The 20410-nt window shown below is 38.1% G+C and overlaps 1 protein-coding gene across 2 annotated transcripts in view; it reads left to right on the forward strand.

The window, feature by feature from the left end:
* Nucleotides 1-20114, forward strand: part of LOC126298720 (polyamine-transporting ATPase 13A3-like) — a 218197-nt gene extending 198083 nt beyond the window's left edge. For both annotated transcript variants that reach the window (XM_049990147.1, XM_049990146.1), the window contains 3 exons: nt 7723-7871; nt 11839-12023; nt 14264-20114. In XM_049990147.1, the coding sequence (XP_049846104.1) occupies nt 7723-7871; nt 11839-12023; nt 14264-14401 (472 nt within the window). In that variant the 3' untranslated portion in view covers nt 14402-20114. The remainder of the gene's footprint in view (nt 1-7722; nt 7872-11838; nt 12024-14263) is intronic.
* Nucleotides 20115-20410: the final 296 nt, after the last annotated feature.

A 20410-nucleotide genomic window follows, 5' to 3' on the forward strand; every position in this document is an offset into this window, starting at 1 on the left:
GGAAAAATAGTTAGAAATTTGAAATTTGCAGAGGATGTCAACACAAAAACCCCATCACCAAAGTCATTTAGAACTATTTTCAACTACAAAAGTAATAAATCTGTACCAAATTTGACAGTTGTTATCTTAATATTTTAGGGTACATAGGTTGTAAACATATGGTACTGAAAGTGAGAGGCTATGATCAGTAGTGGTTTTACTTGCTACTAGCTATATTTATAAAATTATAGAGTTGGAAGATTTTCAGTTTTGTGGTGAAATAATCTTCCACCAAAAACAGAAAATTACAGTTTTGAAAGATCCCAAATGAGTAAGCTGGATGTGATTTAAGAATGAACCAGTCATTTCCTAGGTTACATGGAGCTTCAGAAAGATGGTCCCTATGCTGTCCCCACCTAAATAATATGTTTGTAGGATGACTCCAGAGAAGCAGATCAGTGTCTGTCAGTAGCCACAGTGTATCGGGGTAGTTTAGGAGTCTTACTGAAACTGCCTACATTCATGAGAATGTTTAATTGTATTACAGCAATACCAAAGTGTCATATAGCAGAAAGAACTGCTTTAGTACATCAAAAGAATTTAGTAAATGCCAATTTCAGTGTGATGTCTGCATAAAACTCTAAAATTATTTTCAGTTCGCTACATCTCAGATTTTTGGAAATTTGTGCATTTATTGTGTAGCAACTGGAGTTTTACGATAAATATACAGGTTGTGGTGAGCAAACTTTATACTGAACTTACCTGCAGGCAGATTCACAATCTGGAACTGAGGAACTTGCATAGACTTTCAGTTTCAACAGGTGCAAGTTGCTGTTAAGAAAAAATATTTAAAATGACCTGCCTGAATCCAGAAAATTTGGATTCAATATGTAAATGTTAATACAAGTAGTCTTACCTTGTTGAGTTAAATGAAATTTCATCATGTTAATACAGATTTGTATGTGTTTCCTTTTAAAGTTCCTTAAATGGAAGTTTTTTTCTACACAGTAGCTGATGTGTCAGTGGACAGTAGATTGCAAGTGATTAGTTCTTGGTCATTTTCTAGTTAAAATTGTGTTCCATTATCCCTTGTTGAGTGGGTGGGAGGAAGAATGGATACTCATCAGACTTAAAAGCGTACAAAGAAAATTCTCCACAACATCATCACAATGTCTAATCCAGGCAAAACTACTTGTTACACTTACATCTACACAAATTTGAACTTCAGAACTGGATTGCATTTGGAATTTCTTTGTACAGATGTCCACCTGCCTTCTCTTCAGTACAGCCATAAAGTGACCCCATGGGATACTTGAAACATATTTCTTTTATGCAGGCTATTAATTGGAACTACTTTAACTACCTGGTAGTATGCACTATCCTTGACCTGATGTACGACATGCTCACACATTTCCTTCTGTGTCCTGAGTCATATCAGAGTTCCAGAAATGAGATAACAGGTTACTTAGCCAGTAAAGCTACCACATGACTGAAATGGTAATGGGAATACTGAACACTGATGAGGGAACATAGAAGTGGCGTATAAATCATTGCAATGGTAGCAGCCAATGAGCTGCATGCCATGAAGGAGGCCACTGTAATGTGGTGTGTGTCCTTCCATTTGTCCTGGAAAGAGTCAACTGTCTTACACTGTATTTATATTGGTCATACCTGTCTGACACATGATTTTTATCCTGTTCAGTAACACCCCCCAACCTTGCCACCACTCTTCCCTAATGTAACTGCGGAGCTTGACTGACAGTGGCTCACATATTCATAAAGTGTCCTCTCCTTAATTATTAAAGGACACCCAAACAAGTTTTATGCTTTCTTCTAGAAAGTGTCTTCCATTCCCAGACTTACTGTTTTGGCCATACTCATTTGTAGGAGTGATGCCTCTCACTGCATACTGAAATCCAGAAGGTCCCCAGAAGATCCCACAACTATGCCTGCCCCCACTTACCCCTTGTATCTGTTGTTATCTTTCATGTCATTTTCTGATATTTGCCGCAATCTTAACTTTTCATCTCCTTTTACTCACATTGACCTTACCTCCATCTCCATCACCTTATACGCATGTTGTATCATCTGGGGGATAGGAGGGTGTGTGTGTGTGGGGGGGGGGGGGGGGGGGGGGGGAAGCTGCCTCTCATTGCAGATGAGTCCTGAAAGGAGGGGCGAGAGGCAGCATCTGCTTCTGACCAACACAGTAGACCAATTTTGTACCCCTTCTAAAATTTCCTGGACTTGCTCTTAACTCTTAATTGTTAGTGTTCTGGATGTCTCTGCTCTACAGTTTCTCCACAGACTTGTTAGAAACAGCAAATATCTGGGCCATAATGCAGTGCCTTACTAGTCAGTTCAGTATTGAATGATGACTATGATAACAGTGACACCACCACCACCACCACCACCACCACCACCATAATCATCATAGTCATTTAATGAGCTGATGACTAGCCATCCCATCCAGAACCACCTTCTTACTCTAGGGTACAGAAGTTCCCATCCCACGTGTCACTACATCGCTTCAGTCAAATGCTGGAATGGTTCATTTGACAAAGGGCACAGTTGATTTCCTCCCCATCCTTCCCTACTCAGTTTGTGCTCCATGTCTAATGACCTCATTGCCTATGACACATTAAAGTCTACTCTCCTCCTCCATGTGTCACTCTCCTTTTACTGAGTAGAGATTAGAATGATCCAGGAACACAATCACTGGATTTGATAGCTTGGAATAACGTCATCCAGACTGAGAAGATGCATTGTACTTGCGTATATGCTTATGGCAAAGTGTGAGTACATTGAAAACAACGTGCTTGCAAAATGAGTGTCAATTAAGTTGTTGTCTTATGTGGGGAATCTTCACACACACACTGAGGTCAAGAGAGTGGCAACTATAAGGCCTCCTTTCAGTCTTACTGATAATGTACGTGATGCCACTGATGGAGATCTGCATGCTTTTTGCACAGCTCTGACCAGTCTGCATGATATGTTTTCCTGTTGTCTGTGTTATTTATTGCAATGTTTGGCTTATACTGCAACTGACTATAGAATCAGAAGATTCCATCACGATAAGACTTTTTCAATAAACAAGACAAGATTCAAGCTTCTAGGGATTTTGGAATAAAAACTCAAATTCAACAGGCTCACTAGCAAGTTCCATAAATAATAGACATCTTGGCTCATATTTGACCACAAATACTGCCTGTGTTGATGTGTGCAACTGTTGTACCCATTGTACGGTAATAAAATAAGATATCACAGTGAGATGATGACAGCAATTAAAGATTTACTGGAACATTCTGTATTCCCCTCTTTTACAGCAGGACTATCAAGGAATGTACATAATCGAACATGGAAAATCCAGAATGGAACGTAACAATATTATGAAAAGGATAGTTGCTACTCACCGTATAGTGGAGATGTTGAGTCACAGAAAGGTGCAACAAAAAGACTGTCGGAAAGTTAGCTTTTGGCCAACAAGGCCTTTGTTAAAATAGAAAACACACACACACACACACACACACACACACACACACACACACACACACACACACACGGGGTCACTATTGATAGACGTCTTCCACCAAGTGGATCTTGTTTGCCTCAACACTGGGGAACCTACATTTTTTTCCGCCTCCATGACAAATTTCTCTCATTTGGACCTGTCAGTCAGTACTGTTCCGCTAGCTCGGCACTTTGAATGGTTCACTCTTGGTAATACACACTCAAATGACCACTTTCCATGTATCCTTAGATTGCAGCCGCAACTGCCATATATGCACCCGAGACGCTGGAAGTTTGCCCAAGCCGAATGGACATATTTTTCGTCTCTAGCGACATTCGATGACCGTCACTTTCCTAGAGTCAACGATGAGGTCACTCATATTTCAGAAGTTATTCTTATAGCCAGGGAATGTTCAAAACCTTGCTCCTCCGATTTGCCCCAGCGACCCCCAGTTCCTTGGTGGAACAAGGCATGCTGTGATGCAATACGTGAGCGGCAACGTGCTCTTCATGTTTTCAGTCACCATCCTACTTTGGCCAACTGTATCTGCTATAAGCAGTTCCATGCGCGATGCTGTCGCATCATCTGCGATAGCAAGAAGTCAAGCTGGGACTTCTTTACTAGCTCATCTAACACCTTCACTCCCCCCTCAAAAGTTTGGAGTCGGATTTGACGATTATTTGGCGCGCCTAGTTTCTCCCTAGTCTCTGGGCTCACTGTCGCACATGATACCTTAGTACACCCTGTCGCAATTTCTAACTCATTGGATCAACACTTTGCTGAGATTTCGAGCTCTTCAAACTACCCAACAGCTTTCTCCTCTCAAAATTGCGAAAGCTATAATACGGCTTTCTCCATGCAGGAACTCCAACATGCACACACTTCTTCTCGCTCTTCCACCCCAAGACCGGATGGTATCCACATCCAGACGTTGCTGCATTTATCGTACCATAGTCTGTGCTACCTCCTCCACCTTTATAATCAAAATTTGGACTGACAGTACTTTCCCAGAAGATGGCGGGAAACTATTGTCGCTCCTGTTCTGAAACCTGGACAGGACAAACATCTCCCCTCTAGCTATCACCCCATTTCTCTCAAGAGTAGTGTATGTAAGGTTTTGGAGCGTATGGTGTATTGCCGCTTAGCCTGGTGGCTGGAGTCCCAAAGTCTCTTAACACCTGCCTCAATGCGCTTTCCGAAAGCATTGTTCTGCAGTTGATCATCTTGTTGCTCTCTCCACATATACACTCCTGGAAATGGAAAAAAGAACACATTGACACCGGTGTGTCAGACCCACCATACTTGCTCCGGACACTACGAGAGGGCTGTACAAGCAATGATCACACGCATGGCACAGCGGACACACCAGGAACCACGGTGTTGGCCGTCGAATGGCGCTAGCTGCGCAGCATTTGTGCACCGCCGCCGTCAGTGTCAGCCAGTTTGCTGTGGCATACGGAGCTCCATCGCATTCTTTAACACTGGTAGCATGCCGCGACAGCGTGGACGTGAACCGTATGTGCAGTTGACAGACTTTGAGCGAGGGCGTATAGTGGGCATGCGGGAGGCCGGGTGGACGTACCGCCGAATTGCTCAACACGTGGGGCGTGAGGTCTCCACAGTACATCGATGTTGTCGCCAGTGGTCGGCGGAAAGTGCACGTGCCCATCGACCTGGGACCGGACTGCAGCGACGCACGGATGCACGCCAAGACCGGGTCCTACGCAGTGCCGTAGGGGACCGCACCGCCACTTCCCAGCAAATTAGGGACACTGTTGCTCCTGGGGTATCGGCGAGGACCATTCGCAACCGTCTCCATGAAGCTGGGCTACGGTCCCGCACACCGTTAGGCCGTCTTCCGCTCACGCCCCAACATCGTGCAGCCCGCCTCCAGTGGTGTCGCGACAGGCGTGAATGGAGGGACGAATGGAGACTTGTCGTCTTCAGCGATGAGAGTCGCTTCTGCCTTGGTGCCAATGATTTTCGTATGCGTGTTTGGCACCGTGCAGGTGAGCGCCACAATCAGGACTGCATACGACCGAGGCACACAGGGCCAACCCCCGGCATCATGGTGTGGGGAGCGATCTCCTACACTGGCCATACACCTCTGGTGATAGTCGAGGGGACACTGAATAGTGCACAGTACATCCAAACCGTCATCGAACCCATCGTTCTACCATTCCTAGACCGGCAAGGGAACTTGCTGTTCCAACAGGACAATGCATGTCCGCATGTATCCTGTGCCACCGTGCTCTAGAAGGTGTAAGTCAACTACCCTGGCCAGCAAGATCTCCGGATCTGTCCCCCATTGAGCATATTTGGGACTGGATGAAGCGTCGTCTCACGCGGTGTGCACGTCTAGCACGAACGCTGGTCCAACTGAGGCGCCAGGTGGAAATGGCATGGCAAGCCGTTCCACAGGACTACATCCAGCATCTCTACGATCCTCTCCATGGGAGAATAGCAGCCTGCATTGCTGCGAAAGGTGGATATATACTGTACTAGTGCCGACATTGTGCATGCTCTGTTGCCTGTGTCTATGTGCCTGTGGTTCTGTCAGTGTGATGTATCTGACCCCAGGAATGTGTCAATAAAGTTTCCCCTTCCTGGGACAATGAATTCACGGTGTTCTTATATCAATTTCCAGGAGTGTATTATGAACAATTTTCTCAGGAAACACCAAACGGTAGCAATATTTTTGATCTGGAGAGAGCATACAATACCTGTTGGAGGACAGGCATTCTGCGCACACTGTTCTCTTGGGGCTTTCCAGGTCGGCTGCCCCCTTTTTCTTCATGAATTTATGACAGAGCGCACATTTAAAGTCCAAGTGAACACTACTCTCTCCCGTAATTTCTCCCAAGAAAACAGGGGGACCCCAGCGCACGCACACACGCGCGCACGCACACACGCGCGCACGCACACACGCGCGCACGCACACACGCGCGCACGCGCACACGCGCGCACGCACACACGCGCGCACGCGCACACGCGCGCACGCACACACGCGCGCACGCGCACACGCGCGCTCGCGCACGCGCGCGTTCGCGCGCACACGCGCGCGTTCGCGCACACACACACGCGCGCGTTCGCGCACACGCACGCGCGCGTTCGCGCACACGCACGCGCGCGTTCGCGCACACGCGCGCGCGCGTGCGTTCGCGCACACGCCAGAGTCTGGCAGATGGAGCCTACATATTTAGGTATGATATTAAGCTGTATGTGAAAGTCAGATGGGGTTAGTGTAATATGGTAGGCATGTGAGGTTATCATTCACCATTGTATATTACAAGTAGTCACTTTTTTTACTTGTTATATGTAATGATTAGTCAAATAATAGAGAGACACTCTTAGAAAAATTTGAAATCTATAACCTTTTTCAAATTAATTTTCATGAATGGAGTCAAGCTGCGCTGCTGTAAAGTAGGATGATATTTGCAGTACACTCTTGTAGATCAATTGCAATTTTAAATATATGTCACTGATGTGTCACTAAAGATTACGTGCTTGTACAGCTTAACATACAGTGCACTAACTTACAAGGCAAAGAGGTGATCTTGATTTGGACCTCCACATACAAAAATGTATATTTGCAACATGATGCCTTTCCAGTCACCTCAAACTTTAGTTACTGATTTAGATAAACATTGTGCTGTGTACATTTGTGTTGTTAATATTCTGCTTTTGAGTTTGAAGTGGGAAACAAAGTAACATTTTACTTTACCAGTGTGGAAAATTGCCATAAACCACATTCAGGGTGGTAGATGTAAGAGACCAATTGTTGTTGAAACAGCTCACGAATTCAGTTTGGATCTCCTTGTCATGCAAGGCAGTCTGCTTCATTTTAAGCTATACAAGATGGTTCAAACAGGGTCATCAGATCTGGAACAACAGAATGAGATCCACAATATTAATATTTCACAATAAAAACATAAATGTTACTATTTTGGTTTCTGTTTTTTCCTCTTTTCTTCATGGCAGTCTTTCTTGAACAAAGATTGTAGATCAATGAATTTGTAAGGCTGGATCTGCCATTCTAAATAACTTGGAAAACAAGGCTTATTTTTAAGTATGTTTGGTCTAGACACCACAGTCTGCATTGCATCTTTTAAATGTGCATATTTTTTGTGTGTTGTTTTTATTCTTATTTTTCAAATTGAAATGGAAGTAATCTTCTATAAATTTTCTGCAAATAGCTTTTCCTGTAATTAATTTGCATTATTTTTCTGCAGGTTTGTGCCTATTGATCCTGCAACACCGGGGGAGCATATTTTGTCTTGGGAAAATACAACAGTATTCTGTACAAGTTGTTTTCAGTACTTAGTACTTGCAGCATTATTTTCAAAAGGCCGTCCACATCGTACACCATTTTACACTAACTGTAAGTTTTAAAGGCTCAGTTCATGTTTATTATGGTATATATAAATAATGGGAAGACTGAAGGTAACCAATTGATGCACTGAGTGATTGACAAGCACATAAACAAAATTCAAATCTCCCTAAGTGTTAGGACAATGTGCCTGTCATTAGCTCAATAATACAGTGAGTAGATACCACCCTACCCAGAACTTTCCAGTATTGTATAATTTTGCCTTTGTGTTCTCTGGTTATTTGTATTGGTGTTCAGTGGTGTTAAGTGACAGAAAATTATGCCAAATGCAGCTCTTTATTCTGTCTTAAAATCTTGCTGTTTTGTGTGCTTTGTGCAAAAGAATCTCCATGGACAATTCAAATGAACAAGTACAGAAACTAGCACTCAATTTAAGGGCACACTGTGCTAATAACAAAATATATTTTTGATAGATGTGCCATTGCATTGATGGATGTGACTTGCATGCCAAAAATGCAGTACTTCATTTTTGCACCTCAATCTGTAAGTTACTGCAAGCTACATAAACTGCCTTGTTCATTATGCCTTATTATTTCTTTTGAGATTTTCACATGCTTGTTTTGATGAATGGATTGCAAAAATATCAGAACAAGAAATTAGTTTCACAGATGTCTGCTGTCGAGTGAGTGAGTGAGTGAGTGAGTGAGTGAGTGAGTTATACTTGTTGATTGATTTACTTAGGCAGCATTATTAAGTGCACTGTTTATTTAGGTACAGAGAAATGACTTATCTTAATTTCAAATATACAATTGGTTTCTGTCTCGAATCTATATAAATCTTGCAGTGATACAATGCAGGATGATCGGTGGAAGTTCAGTTTGTATAAAGTTATAACATTGAGGTGCTGACTGATATGTTCATAAATCAGTGCTGGCAAGTGGCTGGATGATGGCAAGACCATGGCCATTTCCTTCCCTTATTCTTGTCAGGATGAATTAGTTCTCCATCTGTAATGACCTCACTATTAGTGGAGAAGCTGCCTCTCTCCTCTTCCGCATTTTGCACTCCCTCACAAAAATTCATAAACATATCATATACTCTCACAGCCGTGATAGTGTGTGGATCATACAACAAAGTCTCTCTTTACAAACTAGTTAATCACAATTAGAATTTTTAAATTTGTCAGTTGATGATCTTCTGTAAGGAAGTTACTGAAATTATTTGTTATTTGGTGTAAATATGCTCCAAAATTTACCTAAAACATAAATATAATCTTATTTGCATTTAAATAGTTATAAATATCTGACTCAACTTGTAAGTAAAGCTGTCATAAATGTAATCATATGCTCCCATGAATAGGGTTATGATAATGACTTTCAACTGTAGTGTAAACAACTCTTGGAAGGCTGTCATAATATGTCATCTGGCAGTCTTCATAGAGTGCCTCCACATTTCATATTTTTGCAACTTCATTTACAGACCAGAATGTAACATACCACTCTTGATAGAGGATACTTGATATCAGTAGCATTCATTGCTCCTCTTATTACATTTATAATATTGCATGGTAGAAATGGTTGCCTTTAAACTCCTGTATTACTTTTATCACCAATATCCATTATCAGTAATATGAGTTCCCATTTTGTGATTATATAAACTGTGCAATCCATCAACAGTATTTTCTTCACAAACATCTCCTTCCTTGAGTTTGAATCTGGAACACCTGGTGTGTAAACTATTCTGTGGCACTCTAAGAACATGTTAGTGGCATATAGATTGGTGTATTTCAGAATTTCATTATTTTTCTTATTGCACGTAATATTCAGTACATAGACTAATGACTAGAAGTGGTGTATAACTAGGAAATGAAGTTGTCTCCTGTAAAGGATGTCAGGTGTGTTACAAAGAAACATAAAGCTTAATGATATGGCGTTTGTCATACAGCAGTTTCCAAAACTTGTAATTAGTGCAAGGGGGAAACTGGAAAGCCCTTGTCATGACAACAAAACAATTAATAGAGGATATATTTATTCCTACCTTCCCACATCCTTGGTAATGAGTGAATTTTCTCAGAGGTGGCTCAAGAGTATTGGCAATCCCTCCCATTCCTGATCAGGAGCTTGTGAATGTCTGGGAGAGCCCTTGATGACAGGAAACTGCCTGCTATTTCACCATCCCAGAGCACTCCAGACAAGATTCAGAATCTTTGTCAGCCAGTCTATATGAGGATAACTTCACCCTGAGAAATTCATTCACTTCAGCAGCTCAGTGTGGATGGATAGTATTTGTCAACCACAAGCAGAGATGTGACACACTGCAGATCCATTCACTGTGAAGTCTCTTGACACCAAGACACCACCATCCCTACCCCAATAAACTGATCTTTGCTTGATATTATTGTGATTTTACTGGGTGTCATTTTCCCTCCTAGTTAGATGCTTGACGAGCATCATTCTTCCAGTTGCAGTTGGATTCATTTATAAAGAGAACATACCTCTATTGTCATAGTTCTATCTCAGTTCTGAAAAGTTCACAATAAAGAAGTCTATTTCTGTCCTGCCATGAACTGTATTTTAGGCATTCTAGCCAGTTTCTGAGAGCCTTGGATACACAATTTGTGAGAAATACACCTTTAGATGCTTGGAGGTTAATGAAAAATTGTTTTGCAAACATCCTTCTACTTTTCCACACAGGTAAGGCTAGACATCTGTCCAGTTGTGGAGTGATTACTCTTAGTCAACTTAGTACTGCCTTCAACTTTGTACTGCCTATAATAAACACTTTCTTGAAATTACACTCCTCAGCACATTCAATACTCGGAGATTATGGTGTCTGTTGGACCAGCATCAAGGCACCTGAGAATTCCGACCTGAATAACAGAGTTTAAAAGACATTGTTTGTGGCATTATACAGCCAGTTATACTAAATGGCTACACTTCACTTACAACGAAAGTATAAACACAACTGAGGCACCATGTACTGCTTTAATTCTCTCTGAGTCATGCATATTTCACGTTCGGAGCACTCTTCTTTAATACAAATAGACACATGCCCATTTTGTGAGCGGAGCTGGATCATTGACACTGATTTACTTATGTTTCTCTTTCCATTTTCCTCCTTTCATGCTTAAGCTTAACTTTTGGATATTGTCAATAACATAGTCATTACAAATGAATCAGTAGCCCAGTTTGACAAGAATGAGGGGAGAAATCTCTACCTCAGGAAGAAATTGATTGTTGAAGAAACCATAAAGAGAATGTAATCTAGAAAATTAGGCAGGCATTGAAACCACACTACTCCTTAATGTAAGACTTCTGTCTTGAGCATTGCACCATCTTGCTTAGTAAAAGTAGTCTTTCATGTGCCATGGTGTTCCTTTGTTTTAGGGTCCTTAATTAGAATTTACTAAGCATCTCTATAACACAGCTAGCCACACACAGCTTATTTGCTATTTTCAGCCTCCTAACCATTCTTACTTAATACAATCACGTGTAGATGACCAACCAAAGTGTGGATAATACAAAAGTCATGCTAGGCACATCTATTACATTTGATAATGAACATCTTGTTATACACCATAAGCTGCACTTCAAATGTATTTACTTGTCAGACCAGTATTCAGGCATACAGCTTATGAGCCATGGTGTATACTGTGCCCATCTGTACCAGATGACGTATGTGTCATATTAAAATGTTAAAAATTTATCATCTCTGTAGTAAGCAGATTATCATTTGTATATGTCATGAAATTTTGAATTATTAAACAGAATGAGAATGGGCATCTCTTCAAAATATAACATTTATCACAGTTGAGTTGTATCTTGTTACAGTTCTCCCTATAAATTACTCTCTCTTATTGGGCTGCTCTTGTGCAAGATTTATTTTCTCTTTGAATGGCTATATAGGACTATTTTGTCTATGTTAGAGTTTCATATTCTTGTTACAGATAACTATATACCATTTATAATTTTGATATTTGTTTTTCTGACAAGAATTATCACTTACTGTTCTTGTTTAGGTCTGTTAACAACATTACTCATAACACTTGGCAGTTTTACTGCATGGTTGTTAGTGTATCCCTTAAAACCAGTGGCAGAGTTTTTTGAAGTGGAATCACTTTCAGATGTTGAAGGTCAGCAGATGTATAGATTATATCTACTGGGATTTTCTGCAGTTCACATGATCTTAGCATTCCTTGTGGAGGTAAGAAGCTTTTACGTCATTTAATTTGTGTTTTGTATGGATGTAATTTTTTTTCTATAGAAGCTGTTTAATAAAAATGCATAACTGAACTGTGAATAGAGTAATTTTGTGTGAAGTAATGTTGAATGCATTCATATTTTAAGTGCAAAATAAATGAGGGGGAAAGATTTGAAGGTGTCCTATATAGTGGCTAAACAGTTGTACTTAACAGAGAAATATGTCTTGCTCAGTCTCACAGTATTAAATGCTGTGATAAGGAAAATAAAAATGTGTGTCACTTTAGTAGTTTTCTAATACACTGTTTTGATATGTGGCACAGGTTCATAAATGGCTGTCAACTGATAAGTATTAGTATTTACAATTATAGCATTACATTGAGGCACAAAAATAGCAGTAGAGCAAAGTAAAATAATTAAATTTATTCAAAATCATTAGATAAGCACCCCTTATTTTATCTGTTCTGGGAAAAGAGTACAGTAAAATATGGAAATAGTGGTATTCCTCACAAATATCATTCTCTCTCTCTCTCTCTCTCTCTCTCTCTCTCTCTCTCTCTCTCTCTCTCTCTCTCTCTCTCTCTCTCCCCCCCCCCCTCCCCTCTCTCTCTCTCTCTCTCTCTCTCTCTCCCCCCTCCCCCCTCCCCTCTCCCCAATAACAAATCATACTTCACTGATCCCTGAAGGTCTGAAATGTTAGTGTGTGGGTGGAAAACCACTTTAACCTGAAATTTCCTGGAGGATTCTGACTATCTTAAGTGAAATATTTCCAGCGAATCGAAGTAAAGCTAGGGATTTTACTGGTGTGCTATTCTCTTTATCCAGTTCCTAGTTTTTGCCCTTAAGTGACAGTCCCTCGTAAATCTAGTGGCTAGAATATCCATTGTCTTTAGATGGGCAAGCTTTTCAAGCAAACTATCCATATCCAAGGCTATGTAAGTTGTGTGTACCAGTGTTTTAAGCACACTCATAATTTCCAGTGGGTGAATTTTCAAATTAAAGTCTGTATGATAGGGCTTGCAATAATGTGAACTCTCCAGAGAGCCATCATTCTTCTGTCTACGGAGCGCTTTGAAGGAGGAGCGCTGGAGTCAGCATGCGTAGATGAAAGTATCATAGTGTGGCCACAAGGAGAAGATACATTAATGGAGTTTTTACATCATATCAACTCCTTTATAAGAACGTTCAGTTCATTATGTAAATAGAGAAACATGGTTGTCTGACTTCCCTTCTTTGCTTAGTAAAATGAAAGAATGATGGCTCTCTGGGGCATTCAGCTTACTATAAGCCCACTCGTACCAGCTTATACTTGCAATAGTTGAGTTTTCATCACCTAATGCACCACATTTTCCTGTTAAAAGCATTTGATACCTGATAAGTGATTTTGGAATTACAGCTCACTCTGCAATTCCCTGCTTACAGTGTTCCTGTTGTATTGTTTTGGTGCTGACAAGGTTCGTGAGTACAACATTCACTTCTGCAGTGACTTTTGCCGCTGTTGTCCTCACAGTATTCATCACAATTCTCTTCAATACTATCTGTCATCACGATCACCCAACTCACACTTCCATCTGCATTGTGACTTAGTGGATGATGATTTTCCAGTTTCCCTGTATGCGGTATAACTCTTCGATATGGTGTCTCTTGAAATACAAAACACTTCAGCTACCTTGGTTACGGAAGCACCCACCATATGAGCACCAACAATTTTCCCTAGCTCAAATTCACTTAACGGTGACATAATGCACTCATAACTACAGAGAATGCTGTTCTGACCATGTCTGACACTTGCAGTTGAATTGAGGACATTGCACAGATGACATTCATGGCCAGATACTACAGTGCAACCTGTAGGCTTGGCTAGTATCTGCATGTAGGTTCAGTCATACATTTCTCATGGTGTTTCCATGTGTATTGCAATATGAAAAATGAAGCTCATTTAGAGTGCTATTGCAAGCACATAGAATAAAATTTGACAGCAAACATGCCGCAATACTAAAATAATGTAAGTTAATGAAGAATCTGTGACAGGTAGCAGTTCCTGTAAAACACATTTATAACATTTTATTGTAGTTGCTACTGTAGAAGTATTCATAGTGAAGTAAAGAGTATTAAGAGTATTAATTATTTAGAATTTGTTTTGTGGTGCAACATATTTAATCCGTGTAGGATTTATTATTATTATTATTATTATTATTATTATTATTATTATTATTATTATTATTATTATTTTTTCTTTTTTAGACCTGTGTGGCAGACAAGAAGTGGATGAAGACATTTCTTCATTGCATCACAAGAAAGCGTGAACCAAAAAGTAGATATAAGAAAGTATGTCTTGATATGGCTACTAATGATACGTTGTTAAATTATGTTGATTCGTAGAGACAGCTGAGTAGTCTGTAACTACTCACATCTTACATTTATGTTTTTTCTTAGTTGTCTTATAAAATCTCCAAAGTATTTCAACCACATAGAAACCAAAGAATTTTGGTGTCAAAATGGGTTGTATTCAAATATTATTTTATAAGAAAGAATTAATATATTATATAGTATTACATGAATCTTTAAATATAAATTTTATGTTGACCAATCAGTGTGAATCTTATAATTATTTTTAATCTGATTTTGTCAATTCTTTATCATGGCTGTAGCAAACATATTTTAGCTGTTGAAGTCATTCAATTGACCTAAGGAAAAAAATTTTATTCCATAGAATGCTTATTTTAACTGTGATGATTTCATAACTGTTTGTTGAACATTATGCTCAGTCTTGTCAAGACAGGGCTTGAAAAATCAGACATTAGCTGCTTACCAAGTGCTGCCATAATATTTAGGGAGAGAATTATATTCAATTTTGTTGATACATGTTATGTGTTACTTGTGGGTTGTGTATTTACGTCTTTAAAGACATTATGTTGTAGCTACACAGTGTTCCTGACATTCAGTATTTTCTGTATAGTCGGTTTAGTGTGATGATATTTTGTTTCTTTTTAAATTATGACTGTGTGTAATTATCAGTATTTACAGAAAAAGGTATTTTTAATCATATGAAAAGCTGCTACTAAACTAAATACTTTTTGTGATTTTTGGGAATCATTCCAAGCTATGTCTGTGAGATTTTTAATTTTTGCATGTGTCAGTTTAAAATTCTCTTGACTTATTTTCATGCTAAAATATGTTAGTACTTTTGGGTTCTATTGCTGTATACTTTTCATAAATACTGTAATCAGTTGCTGCGGAAAATTTAGTGGTTATTTTGTGTTTCATAGTGTTTATTATCTATCGTTTTTAAATGCATCTTTTAATTTTCTCTAGCAATGTGATAATTCATAACAGAAATAAGAAGACCACATGATATGCAAGAAATAGTGTGTTTGTGGGAACTACTGAAACTATAAAAACTATTGTCTTAGCATTCTTAGGTCTGTATCTATCTGAATTTCAGACACCTGCAGCATCCAGTGTTATATTTTTATTCTGCTCCTTCTCTATTTCATTCTATTTTCTGCATTCTTGTGTTCAATTTAAATATGTCTTTTTGGTCTTACTGAGTCTTCCTCTGTGCTTTATATGAAGAACTTGTTGGTTAGTCCTATTTTCTTCCGATGATTGAATGCTTGCAGCTGTCAACGTTGGTTATCTGTTTAACGTTATCTGAATCTCTTATACTATATTTCTTGACAATCTAGAAATGTATACATCTTGTGTTCCTTAATGCCATTGTCATTTTTCATGATGTCAGTATAAAACAGTATTACCAACTGACTCTTACATTTTGTTATTGTTTCTGTTCTTCATATCGTTTACTCTAATGTTTGGTAAGTGCAATGAAATTATGTGATGATAGAATGCAATTGTAATATAATATTGTCCAAGTGCTAAAACGTAAATACCATTCTATGTTTTTTTCATTCAGCTAAGTATTTTCAATAACTTCATCTAGATAAATAATAATGCATCACCATCGTGCCATTTTTGAATAAGCCTTTTGTTGATCATGCATTTCAACTTCTGAATCATTCCTACACAACTCTTGATCAGAAAGAGATTGGCTTGATTAACCCAAATTTTTGCTGAGTCATGCTGACTGTTGGAAGTTCTAATTTCTATCATTGATCATGTCTTGGTTTTTAAAGTTTTCCTTTTCCATTGAATTTTTTAGCGATGCTTCATAGTCACCACTAGGCTTAATAGAAGCATAATGTGTTATGTTCAGAGTCTTAGTAAGGCCAAATGTAGCTCCTTCATACATATATAATTTTTTGTCCATTTTTGTGTATGAAATATTCACAGTGTGATTTGAATTTTTTGCAGTAAGGTAAGATTAAATGGCAAGCATAAGGGAAAAAAATTGACAACTAAGTGTTTGTATATGACAATCATTGTAGTCTATGGGTCTACTTCTTTTCGTGATAGTATGTTGTTATTCTTCATGTTATTGCTGGAATTGTTTCACTCTCCTTTGATATGTATTCCAACTTTGTGCTCAGTTTTTCTTTCTGTATGTGGACTGAATGTGTGCTGAATATACTGATCTTTCTTATATATCTAAGGGAATTACACTTTCCTGGAGACATAATAGTCTCAACTTTATCTTTGCTAAACATAGCAGCTGAACCAATAAATTAAAATTTGTGCGTCAGCTGAGATCTTAGCTGTGTGACTATAGCTGCACGGACTACCGAAGTCCAATGCCTTTCCTAACATAAATGTCAGCCCTTCCGTTTCAAATGGATGAGGAAAAAGGTTTTGAGAAATTTTTAAACTTGTCTTTCAAATACTTAGAAGAAGGAATTCAAAATTTAGTGACTCATAAGATTTTACACAAGGAAAAATTGTGTTTTTATTTGTTCTTGTTCTTCTAGAAGCATACTATTTACATATACACACTTTAATCACCCATGCTGCCCACTGTATCAGGCTTTATCTAATTGTGAAACAGGTGGGCTATGTGACCACCTCTGCCCCCTGCCCGCCTCCCCATTAACTGTTCTAACAATATTGTGATAAATGTTACATTTATGTAGCATGTTGTAACTCATAACTATGGATATTTTCTAGGTGTGTCAAGTTGTTGGTATTATAAGTTCATTCAAATTTTGTCTATATGTGCAAGTTTGAGAGGATCATCTAGAATAAGCTTATGCAATGTAAATGATGGCTTCTGAATGGCTTACACCAGTCTTCACTGTGGGAATCTCTGGTTTTTTCTAATAGATACAATGCCTGTGAAATGTCTTATGAATAGGTATTTTACAAAGTCATCCTTCTGTTATATAACGTCATTGTTTGTGAAAGAAGTGATCATCATCGTATGATTTCATGATGGCGAAGTTAAAGGAAGTTTTTTCTGGCAACATTTCATTTCTTCTAAACTTCTTATCACATCAGGTTTATAATTTATAAAAAACAGCTACCAGCCACATGTATGGTTTATAAAGATTTATTTTCTTCAGACCATGACCGGTTTCGGATTTTTCTTTACAAATCCATCTTCAGATGGCAGTTACAAGCATTCTTAGTTGGACCTAGTTTTGTATTTGTTATTGGTTTGCTGCACTGGGAAAGAAAAGAAATATTTTTGTTGTCATATCGGTAATGGTATTTTTACAAAAGATTTACTTCTTTTTCAGTATCTAATTGCTCATGAGATAGTTTTTTAACCTTGGTAAACGTGCAGGTTAGTGTACTTACATGTGTAGCTCTGCCTGACGAAATATTTGTGCGTTTTTGTTTTCAAATGCAAGCTTAATACACTTTTCAGTATGCACTATGTGAGTGCTATTCCAGTCAATGGGCGTCACTTTCAACCTCATCATCTTAATTACACACGCAGCACACACGAATAACGTTTACAAAACGTGGCCCAGCTTCATATTACAAACGAGAACAATATTTGCAAAGAGCTTACAGTCATAACGATGTTAACTTACAGATGCTGTATAGTCGATATGGGTGCAAGAAAATATCTCTTTGCTAGTGTATGAAATTAATCTAAAATGGAATAAAATGAAATTACATACAAATAAGATTACAAACATTATATGTAGTACAGAATTACTGTGTGTTTACTAATTAGTTGTTACAATTGTAGGAGATAAATTCTAATATTTGACATGATAAGCAATGCACATGTTTTCATTATACAATTTTTCAATGGCATATAAGCAGTTTCTGGGGCCTGTATACTGAATGTTTTTAATGGAATATTAGGCTTACTTTATTTTAAAAAAGTGAAGACTTCTTCAAAGTTATCTAGGAAGGGAGTGTTAACTGACTCTGTCTGTTCATTCAGAATGAGATCAGGGAACCTGTTTTTATGTGTATGAATCTCAATCTCCTCTAGGAGATTCAATGTGAAACCCTTGTCTTTGAGGTGTAATATCTGCAGGTTGTTTTCTATATTCTCAACTGTATGATTGTTTTGTGCAAGATGGGTGGCAAAAGCAGATTTGCTTAGGTTTTTCAGATGTAGGGCATCAAGGTGTTCCTTGAATCATGTTGTAAAGAAAAATCCGAAACCAGTCATGGTCTGAAGAAAATAAACCTTTATAAACCATACATGTGGCTGGTAGCTGTTTTTTTTTAAATTATGAACCTTATAGTACAACAGCCACGTTTCTCAACATGTCGACTTTCGACAAAATAGCGTCTTATCACATCTTTAAACAAAAGTGTAATGAAGCAGCCCCCCCCCCCCCCCAAAGGTAATTACTAAAAATGCAATGGCAAAACATTGCGCAAGGACTTTAATTTCAATTAAAATTGACAGAACCAACTGTTAGTAATATTGTTAAGAATATAAGTTAAAAAAAACATTGAGTGCAAGAGAATATCTTTATAATTCAATTTGTAAACCATTTTCAGTAATGAAAGAATGCAATAGATTGACTGGCAGCATTGTCATTATGATTCCAGTTTGTTAAATTATCTGAAGCATGGGACTGTTTGTTCTTGATTATTTTTGACCTCTCAGTAAAGTGAACATTTCATTATTGAGGCCTTATCACTGTCTTTTTCTAATATTTATGTTTTGTGCATTCAGATAAAAATTAAGGCTTAAATATCCAGTTACTTCGACATTCAATGTTTGCTCTAAGCATAACAAGTTATATGCCACTGCTGCCACTTATCAGGTATGTAAGGAACTAAAAAATTAGAAAAAATTCTAGATATAATCATTGTTGTATACTAATTTGGTTCATTTGTTGCCCAAAAATCTCTCATAATCTATAAATTCTCGAAGTCAAATTTTTGTGCAAGAAAATTTTAGGTGTAATTTACTAGGAAAATAGATTTGTGAATTGATGTTAATGAAAATTTTGAAGAAAGAAATAGCAAAAATTTAATACTTTACCTTTCTCTAAGAATATTGAGACATCACTCTTGGATTTTAAGTTCTTACCTATTTTCCCTTTTCCCTTCCTCTTTACTGCATTTTCTGCTTTATGGAGTATTGTGGTTTGTAGTTTCATCAAAATAACGTCGATGTTGTTGCTATTCTTAATGGTGCAACTATTACCCACCTAGCACCTGTTTCACTTTCTTTGTTCTTCTCTAAAAAAATCCCCCCCTCCCCCCCCCCCCCCCCCCCCAAATAAATATTTCTTCCAATCAAATGTGATAGAGAAACAGTAAATTAGACAGCAGATTTATTTCTAATATTCCTAAGTATCTCTCAAGAAAGTAAAAACATTGTAAATATTTTTAATGATTATTATTTTTATTATTAAATTTCATTAAAATATCAAGAATCTCTGAGTAACTGTAAGTTGCCAGTTTTGCAACATCCATTGTGCCTCACTATTTACGAGCCTGTTTCCTCTGCAAATCATTGCAGAGTTTACTGTAGACCATGTCCAGTAAATATTAAGACTGACCTTTGCTGTATCTCATATTGATATGTAGTTACTCTATGTTGCTGTATTTAATGGACTATAGCAGTTTTAATATTAGCACAGTGGTAACAAGGAGGGACTTCAACAAATTTGCTCTCACTTTAATGGCATCTTGATGCATGTGTGTTCCATAACTGTTGTGTGTATTATAAGTAAATGATTTTGACTATACGAATTACAGTGAAACATCCATGACATTTAAGCATTTATATTCTTTCTTTTTAGGTTTTGTTTCTTCTTATTTATCTATGTTTGTGTCCACTTGAATCATTGGACTCCCCCAATTGGTAAAAATTGGCTATAATTCATTTTAGTAACTGAACAATTCTTAGAAGTAGTGACTGGCATAAATTTTATATTAAAAACAAATTGTTCAAAACAATATTTTAAACCATGTAGTACAGACAGTACTAATTTTCATTAATTAATAGATTGAAAATCTATTTTGAAAATAAAATTGAGCATTTTTACAGTGTGTGTTGTTTCTTTACTT

This window comes from Schistocerca gregaria, chromosome X, assembly GCF_023897955.1.
Source record: "Schistocerca gregaria isolate iqSchGreg1 chromosome X, iqSchGreg1.2, whole genome shotgun sequence".
Lineage (NCBI taxonomy): Eukaryota > Metazoa > Arthropoda > Insecta > Orthoptera > Acrididae > Schistocerca > Schistocerca gregaria.